Source organism: Hevea brasiliensis, chromosome 2 (assembly GCF_030052815.1).
Source record: "Hevea brasiliensis isolate MT/VB/25A 57/8 chromosome 2, ASM3005281v1, whole genome shotgun sequence".
Taxonomy (NCBI): Eukaryota; Viridiplantae; Streptophyta; class Magnoliopsida; order Malpighiales; family Euphorbiaceae; genus Hevea; species Hevea brasiliensis.
Window position 1 is genome coordinate 3,449,747 of NC_079494.1, and position 9,156 is coordinate 3,458,902.

The 9,156-nt window shown below is 30.8% G+C and overlaps 2 protein-coding genes across 10 annotated transcripts; one reads left to right on the top strand and one right to left on the bottom strand.

Moving 5' to 3' along the window:
* Positions 1-1,150: 1,150 nt before the first annotated feature.
* LOC110648588 (bifunctional dihydrofolate reductase-thymidylate synthase 2-like) lies at positions 1,151-4,737 on the top strand. 9 transcript variants are annotated; one of them, XR_009142616.1, is made up of 6 exons: positions 1,151-1,373; positions 1,967-2,504; positions 2,602-2,653; positions 3,158-3,207; positions 3,585-3,759; positions 3,871-4,003. XR_009142616.1 is itself a non-coding variant. In XM_058132477.1 (5 exons), the coding sequence occupies exons 1-5, from the start codon at positions 1,364-1,366 to the stop codon at positions 4,299-4,301; spliced, it is 384 nt and encodes a 127-aa protein (XP_057988460.1). In that variant the 5' UTR covers positions 1,151-1,363; the 3' UTR covers positions 4,302-4,737. The 9 variants fall into 9 exon arrangements, 1 of the variants encoding a protein (XP_057988460.1); XR_009142614.1 differs by lacking the exons at positions 1,967-2,504; positions 2,602-2,653 and adding an exon at positions 4,286-4,737 and having other exon boundaries at positions 3,837-4,003; XR_009142619.1 differs by lacking the exon at positions 3,158-3,207.
* Positions 4,738-4,905: 168 nt separating this feature from the next.
* Positions 4,906-6,805, bottom strand: LOC110648587 (AAA-ATPase At3g50940). The gene is given in 4 exon segments (XM_058132475.1): positions 4,906-5,415; positions 5,616-6,039; positions 6,041-6,296; positions 6,299-6,805. Coding segments are annotated over 4 exon segments (1,305 nt in total). The 5' UTR covers positions 6,561-6,805; the 3' UTR covers positions 4,906-5,052.
* Positions 6,806-9,156: the final 2,351 nt, after the last annotated feature.

A 9,156-nucleotide genomic window follows, 5' to 3' on the forward strand; every position in this document is an offset into this window, starting at 1 on the left:
CCTAAGAGGGGAGAGTGAATTCGATTTAAACTGAAAAATCGAATTGAATCGAGTCAATTTAATTCAATCGATTTGATTTTAAAATTCAATCCGTTCGGTTTATAATTTTTGATAATTTCGGTTAATCGGTTCGGTTCTGTAATTTTCATAAAAAATTAAAAAAAAAAATTGAACCAAACCAAAATTATTAATATATATATATCAAGAAAAATCGAAGAAAATCAAATTGAATCCTAAGATTTTTGAGTTTTTATTTCTAATTTTTTTTATTTTTATATTTTTATTATTTAAATTTAATGTTTAAAATATGAAATTTTATAAAATTTAGTTTGATAGATTTAAAATCGAATAAAATTGATATTTATTGATTTTATTTAATTCAATTTTCTCTCATTAATCAGTTTAATTCGATTTTAAAAATTTTTAATTTTTAATTTTTTTATTCGATTCGATTTAAAATCGAACCGATCATTTACACACTCCATCCCTAATTTGTTTCTTAGTGGGTACAAGTCAATAAGGCTACTCACTCTCTGACAATAGCTTTTGGTATGCTAGTCTTATGTTTTAGGAAAAGTCTCCAAACTCTTTAATGTCTGTTCTTCAATATGATGTTTCTTCAATTTTTTATTTTATTAGCAATTTTGGTCTTATGATAAGCGTATTGGATAGGTCTATTAGTTTGAATTTAAATTTGCACTTCTATCCTAAATTTTTTTTTAATATTTTAATAAAATTATTATTTTACAAAAATAATCAATCAATTAAATTTAACCATTTTTAATATTATCAATTACTTAAGAGACTCGTAAAATAAGAAAAAATTAAAATTTTTAATGACAGTAAAAGCCATGTCATATTTCTTGCATTACCATCATATGTTATGGAATATTTATTTTATTAAGTTATCATAATTTCATAATATTATATTTGAAATTATTAAAATTAATTTAAAAATCATCTTATTTTTTATTATATTTTAATTCATTTATTTACCATTAATATAATAAAAAAAATAAGATGGCATCCTAGAAAATAAAAACAGTAAATTTAAGGTAATTTGTCCCATATACAAATAATTTGAAATTCATATAAGAAATTTTATATGAATTCATTTGCTGATTTAAAAAATAATCATTTGGTTCAAATTTAAAAGATTTTCTTACTCAGTTTTACTTCCCTCTCGGTCCTCTTCTCTGGTATCTATGCACCTTTCCTTCCCCTCAACAAAAGCTTATTCCCAATTCCATTGTAGGAAAATCGCCTGATGCTCTTCTCACTCTTGGCGGTTGGAAACCCTGGCCACTCTCCCTTTCCTCTGTAGGCGCAGGCGCAATTCTAATTGAGTTCAATGGAGTGATGTATGTTTGCTCGTAAGCCATTAGCTATATACAAATATATGTGATGATTTTACATTGCATTGGAAATTTCCTCTTACATAACTCTCGAAGAAAGTGGTAGTGTTCTGTTACTTTTGTTGCTCTTTTTCTTATTTTCTTTGTGATTCTTTTATGAAGAGGAATTTTTTTTTTTACCTGTTGGAAACTGATGGATAGATCTGGCTAGCGTTCAACTGATATGCAGATGCTGATATAGCATTGCGCTCAGAAGAATATGCTTTTTGCAAAGATTTTAATGAAATAACCTTAGTTCCTTGCTATTCTCTCAGCTGTGTGTCGTACCAAGCAAAGTTGCAATTTTTATCAACAGTGTAACTAGGATGCTGAGTATTTTAAGGACCAGTTTCCCACTTTTCAATGATTTCTCATGATTCTTCTTCTTCTTCTTCTTCTTCTTCTTTTAATTCTGTTCAGTTAGAACACCAAAATAACTATCCGCCCTACATTTCCCTTTGTACTTTAATAGTTGATATAAGTCTTGACATGATTCTTGGAATTGCTATTCTGAACTGAGTTCTGTCTTCATCCAGATAATTAGTGTCTCTGTTGCATCTTGTCATTTCCAGGTTTTACTGAGTTCTTGTAGAAGTAGCTTCCGTAATCCCTGTGGTGTGTCTGCTGCCTCCAAACTACGTAGGGCATCTTACATAACTTAAAAGTACAGATCTTACAAAAGATTTTCTGTTATGTATGGTGATGTTCCGAGGAGCATTGCTAGTGGCAATGCCAATATGCAACCTGATCCTGGAGTTACGAAGTTGTGGTTGCAGCTACTTGTGATATGGGCATTGGGAAGGATGAGAAGTTACCATGGAGATTGCCATCTGATGTTCTTACCTTAATTTTTTCGAGGAGCTTACTTTTACCACATCAAATCCAGGGAAAAAAAATGCAGTAGTGATGGGTAGGAAAACATGGCAGAGCATTCCCCTGAGGTACAGACCTCTACAGGGATGCTTGAATGTTGTGCTGACTTGTTCTGGAAGTTTTGATATCACAGTTGCAAAAAATGTTGTAATGCGTGGAAAGCATTCCACAAGCTTTGGAATTATTGGCTGAAGTACCTTTGCTGTTTCTCAGTTGAGAGGGTGTTTGTTTTAGGAGGTGGTCAGATACTGAGCTAATGTGCTTCTTAATGAATAAATTGCATGCTAGTATAGCATCTGTCCATATGGCAAATATTGATATCTTTTTAATACAGGGAAACAATTAATGCTCTACGATGTGATGCCATCTACATTTCTGAAATTGAGGTGAGCATTGAATGTGGTACCTTCATTCCAGCTATTGATTCTTCTTCATTTCAACCTTGGTATTATCTCTACCATTAGTGGAAAACAATATTTGATTCTCTTTGTGACTTATGTTCTCGTAAAGAATTCTTAAAATGGAATTCCTTTTGAAAGTGCTGCAGCAAAGTTTAATGGTAATTTAAATTAAACCAATTTTGAAATAAAGAATTTTGTCTTGCACTTGTTGATGCTTGCTACACTTGTGATAATGATACTTGCTACACTTACAGATGGATTACAATCTGTGTAGATCTTTTCCCCTTCTCACAACCAAGGCATCAGTTCTTGTTCAAAGTTTATTCCATTTGTTTTCTTATAACTAGAATTTTTGGAAAATATTTATAGTCTTCACTTGTCAAATACACACCATAGGTTATTATGCCATTATGGAATATTTTTCATCTGCATTATCTAAAATGCTACTTGTGGCTATCATGTTCTGAATATACTAAGTGTTTTGGATAGTTGTTGTTGAAGAACTTCTATGGTTTATTAGTGGTTCAACAAATGCGAAGGTAATTATCTCTTCAAGAACTATGAAATATGCTGTTCTTTTCTTCTTCTTCTTCTTCTTCAACTTCTTCTTTTTAAATTATGCAATTGATTTATTGAATACTTGAAGTGAACAATTAAAACCATATGCTACCTGTCCATAAAAGAAATAATATTTGTCTGGTTTAATCTTTTCTCTTCCCCCTCTATCCATTACAGACTCCTTTTTTCTTATGTCATAATTAGTATTGCTGCCATTGCTGTTACTAATGCTAAACAATCACACACCAATGGGTTAAGGAATAACCAAATTTTAGCATGAAAATCTATTTCCTGAATTTTGTATAGCTTTAATATATTGATGCATTCTGGAGAGAATTTGATTATCTTCTTGCAATAGGTTCTTCAGGAGACTACGTTGAGGGAACCACTTGACTCGAAAAATCACATTACTTACACCTTTTGTCTGTACAAACATAACTGCTGTATCTGTTTTCCTAGTATTGGCCTGAAAGATAGAGAAGAGGATACTGAGGACCCATATATGGCTTCCATTGGAGACCCTCTGATGCCAGGTCAGTCATTAACATTTCTCATAAGGGAATTTCTACTTCTTTTTCAATTTTTTTATGTCTATAAAGTTTTTCCACAGATGTACAATCACATGCTGACTACACACTATACAGGCCAAGGATTTGATCAACAGATGTTAGTGACAAGAACAGGAATAGAACAGATGACAGGTGTATTATCCTCACAGTATGGAATCCATCAGATCTCAAATTACTGGCACTTCCACCTTTTCATATGTTTGCACAGGTTTGGGATATTCTAGTTCTCTTTATCCTTTATATCGTGTGCGTGTGTCCCATTTAATATTGCATCATGTGCTTTGCTGACCTGCATGATTTTTCATTTTTGTGGTATGCATTTGCTTCTGGTATGTAATTCTTGTATATTTCAAGCAAATATATTTCCTGATTTATTAACTATTTTTCAACAATGCTTTGTTTTCATTTTAGAAGTAGCTTGCATGTCAATATCATCTCATTCTTTTTTTACTTCAGTAAGAGTTATTTTATATTGGTTTTATCCATGCAAGTCTTTATCCATGTAATTGGAGATGCTCATCAGCCCTCTGCAGAAGTAGCTTCAGAAGCTTCCTAGAAGAAGAAGAAGAAATTAATATCATTTTATTTTGGAGGATGTTCTTACTAGGAAATGCTATCGGGGTTCCAGAATTTCAGTGTACCATTGGTTTTGGCGTACATTCAGAAATATTAAGTAGTTGATGCCAATCTATGGCAATTTTCAATTGATTGACTGCTTAGGTTGCCACCATTTGTGGATTTTTTTTCTAACTTACAATTACTCCTGCTCCTAGACTGCAGATTCTGAGGATAAATCCCCTGAAAAAGTACATTGATTCATCTCAGCCATCTGATTTCGAATTTATTGGTTATGATCCCATTAGGAAATAGATATGAAAATGGCAGTGTAGATCTTTAAAATGGTAAGAATAAAAATTTTCTGAGGTTCCCAAATTTTGAAAATTTTCTCAAGCTCCCAAATTTTAGTCATAGATGGTTTGCATCAAATCTTGTACCTGGTTTGATAATAGTGATTAAGCAATAGAGAGTTTGAGTTTGCAAAATTTTCCTGTTTGTTATATGTCTCTTTTCACAAGGTTTAGCAATTGAACAAAGGCAGGAGCCAAAAAAGAAATTAATCTGTCTTTGATAATTTTACTAGCAAAGCCTAGCATATTATGCTTTATGTTGATGACCAAGACAATGCTTGCATTTTCTTTTCCTACAAAGGAAAAAAGTTCCTAAGGACTATTGATGCTTGTGGTCTTTTAGCTTTGCCTACAGCAATATAGATGTTAGCTTGTTTTGGAGGAACTTGATTAGTTCTTGAAGTGCAAGATCTGCATCTTTATGTTTCATTAGCTCTCCTGCAACTTCAGCAGGCGTAATCTGAACCTTCTCCAACAGATGTTCAATTTCTTCAAATAATTGATGCTCCTGAACATGCAAATAGTTTGATGCAAGTATCTTGAAACCAATAAAAGTGCAGTAAGACATGTGCAACTGCATATCCATACGCCCTGGTCTTAGCAATACTGGGTCAAGCTGGGCCCTGTGATTGGTTGTAAACACTATAATCCTTTCATCTCCGCAGCTCGACCACAAGCCGTCAATGAAATTCAGAAAACCAGAGAGAGTAACCTGTGATGCAAAGGCAAGTTTACTGGGCTAACTATGCTGAACACAAGAACAATTTGGACTGAAGCATCTGGATGAAAGACTTGACTTGACAGTTCAGGTATGTTCAATTGCTTATTGGCCCAATCATGAATGTAACTGTGACATCATGGCTAACCTTGTATACAAATTGCATTTAAATGAAACTGGATATAAGAACTTACCTTATTATCTTCCACAGACATATCTTCCACAGACTCGAAAGAACGATCAATATCTTCAACCACTAGTATGGACCGATTGCCCGTGCCAATCAGCAATCTTCTTAAATCCGAATTGCATTGAACCTCCTTCAAATCCAAATCATAAACATCAAACTTGAGATAATTAGCCATGGCAGCAACCAAACTTGATTTTCCTGTTCCAGGTGGTCCATATAACAAATACCCACGTTTCCAAGCCTTCCCTACTCTGCTATAGAACTCCTTCCCCGCTATGAATCGATCAAGATCCTCAATCAGCGTATTCTTCATATCTGGATCCATTGCTATTGTGTCAAATTTTGCAGGATGATGAAAGTTGATGGATCCCCAGTAATCAGTACCATTATAGTCGACTGTATGCAGCTTCAGTGTCTTTTTCTCCTCTTATTTCTTTCGCCTTTTGAAGAATGTAAGGTAAATAAGAGCTCAACACCATGTCTCTATACTTCTCATGGAAACTCAGCTCAAAGCATCGTAGCTCAGATCGTGGCAATGCACTGTCATGGCGTTTCTTGTTAGAAGCAACAGGCATTTCAATGTGTGAAGAAATTAAAACCCACTTCAACTTCACTCCTTTAAACACATCAACCAATTCTTGATCCCTATCAATAGTAACTGCCAGTTCCTTCTCCTTCTCTGGTTATTCACCTTGACCCTTCTTGTTTTGGGAGATAAGTTGGAGCCTAAGTATAGATTAGCAGCCTGAAACATTTGGTTAACAGCGAGGCCTTCGAACTCTTCAATGATGACAGTAAGCTGAGAAGAGAAACGGGCTGATATATTTTGAAGGGTTGAATGCAGGTATTCCTCAACGGCTTGGGGGATGAGATTTCTGGCTATGGAACAGAAGAGAATGGCAGAGGCTGCCGTTGACAGAACAGTTTCAATTTTGGGGAGAGTCGACATGTTCTTGTTCTACCTTTTCAAGCCTATAGTGGGGTTTTGGCTTGAAGACGAAGAAAGAAGGTTGATATTGGTAACCATGGAAGAACTAGAACTCTCTCATTGTCTCCGCTGATTTTGAGTGGGCCAAAACTAGAACTTTCACATTGTCTGCTGATTTTAAATGGGCCTTTTGGCCCACTTGGACCTTTATGTGGTAGAATAAAGGATTTGAAAAGAAATGAAGGTTAATTTACCCTTTTCAAATTAGAAGCAAGATAAATTAAGTTCAATTTCATAAATTATAGTTAATTCATTCTTCAAGTTAATAAATGAAATTAATTTAATTTAAATTTTTTTATATGTAAAACATGCATTATTATAAAAAGAAAGTGACTTAAATTATTAAAAAAAAGTTATATTATTATCTTTAGTTAAGTTACTATTAATTTCTTAAAATTTGTGGATTAGTAAGCTTTTATTTTATTTAAGACTTTTTTTTTGAAAAAAAAAAATTTCAAAGAATTTTAAAAAAAAATTGTTGAATATTTGTAATTTTGATCTTCAATTTTAGAGTGAGATTGAGAGAAAAATTGAATTGATGGTATTTTTATTTTGATTTTTAATCAAATTTCATAAAATTGAATTGATGGTATTTTTATTTTGATTTTTAATCAAATTTCATTTTCTGTTATTAATGAGTTTTTTATAAGAAAAAAAGTTTATATTTTTTAAGAAAAATTACTATTTAATTCATATATTTTAATGAAACTAATTACTTAACTCTTGTATTTTAAAAAATATATTATTTAATTTCTATAAAAATTTTCGTTAAACTATTTAGTCTCTCCATCAAATTTTTCTTTACCTATACTATTCACACTATTATTTGGTTCTTCTATTTTAAAAGAAACTAATTAGTTAATCCATGTATTTTAAAAAATACTATTATTCAGTTATTCTATTTTGGTGAAACTAATTAATTGGTTCATATATTTTGAAAAATATATTCTTAGATAAAAATAGAAATTTTACTACGTGGAGACTAAACCAATTTATATATTTTTTAATTTTCCAATTCTTTAGACATCATTTTTATGAGAAATCATTTTTGTATAGATAGTTTACACCATTTTTATTAACAGATGAAAACAAAGAAAGAATAAGAGGGAAAAAGGTATGGTGTAGGAAAAAAAAAATATAGAGAGAGAAATAAGATATTATAAGAAAAAAAATAAGGGGGAGAGGACTAGGATAGTTTAGGTATAAAAAATAATTATAAAACTAAATAGTTAATATAGTCAAATTACAGGGACTAACTAATATATTTTTTTAAAATATAGGGACTAATTAATTAGTTTCACTAAAATAGAATGATTAAATAAAAGGTTGACCAATATTGATTAACGAAAAATTTGACGGAGGGATTGAATAGTTTAACAGAAGTTTTTACAATAACTAAATAGTATATTTTTTAAAATACAAAAACTAATTAGTTAGTTTCATTAAAATTAAATAACTAAATTTTTTTTAATGGTATGAGAGCTATTTTAAAATTATAAGATCTTGAATTTGAGTTTTATTCGAAATCAATTATATAAAAAAATGTTCAATATATTTTGATTCTTTCAATGATGCATCTTTTGCATAAATGAATTTGAATTGGTTTGATTTATCAACTTGAGAAAGCAAATTAACCTTAATTTGAATTTAATTGGCATTATTATCCATTTAAGAGAACAAATTAACCTTTATTTTAATTTTAAAAACATCACTTTTAAATTTTAAAATAAATTAAGAGTATATTTGAAATTGTGGTTGAGAAACTAAAAAAATTATTTATTAAAAAATATAATTTTAAATATTAAAAAATTTTAATTTAATTTTTAATGTACTCTAATTAATATATTTACAAAATACTTTTTTTAAGTAAAAACTTCAATAACAATGATAAATAGAACTTAATTCTGAAGACGAAATGGGTGCGATCTTCAAGCTATATGCTTGTGAGAATAAAAAAGAAAATGGTCCAAAGACGACATGAATTGTCTTCAAACCACATATCTTATAAATTTTAATAGTCTTCTATAAAACTTTTTAAATTTTAAAATTTTGTATAATAAAATTTTTTGACTTTTAATAGTTGATTTATAGGTAATATTTTAATGTGGATAATTTATAGTAATAATGTGGATAATTCTCTTTCTTATGTGTTATAGTAACAAAATAGCTATGATTTTCTTCACACATCAATTATGAAAGAATCTCAACCGCACAAAATATTAAAAGACTAGATGCAACTAACTAAAGAGACTTTACCTCTGAAAAACCAATAACAATTGTTTATATTACCACCACTCTAACATTAATGTATTACTTATAAATCAGATATTGGGGTCAAAATAAAATTCAAAAAAAGAATTTGTGTGTAAGAATTCTAGATTAAGCCCTTCTCTCCAGAACTTGATCTCTGGCTACTTCCAGCCAGCATTAATCTAATCTTCGTTCAACTACCTACCTTCCGCTCTCCTTTACTCATACTGTCTCTTCCATAATCATATCTCAACCCCTTCTACACCTGTCCAGACTCGTTCATAGTCACCTCCTTTATTCTTCTAGC

Excerpts from the sequence above, each read along its gene's own strand:
- LOC110648588 (XM_058132477.1), top strand. Across the intron at positions 3,208-3,584 it reads GTGGTTCAACAAATGCGAAG|GTTCTTCAGGAGACTACGTT; the intron begins GTAATTATCTCT and ends TTCTTGCAATAG. Across the intron at positions 3,760-3,870 it reads TGGAGACCCTCTGATGCCAG|GCCAAGGATTTGATCAACAG; the intron begins GTCAGTCATTAA and ends CACACTATACAG.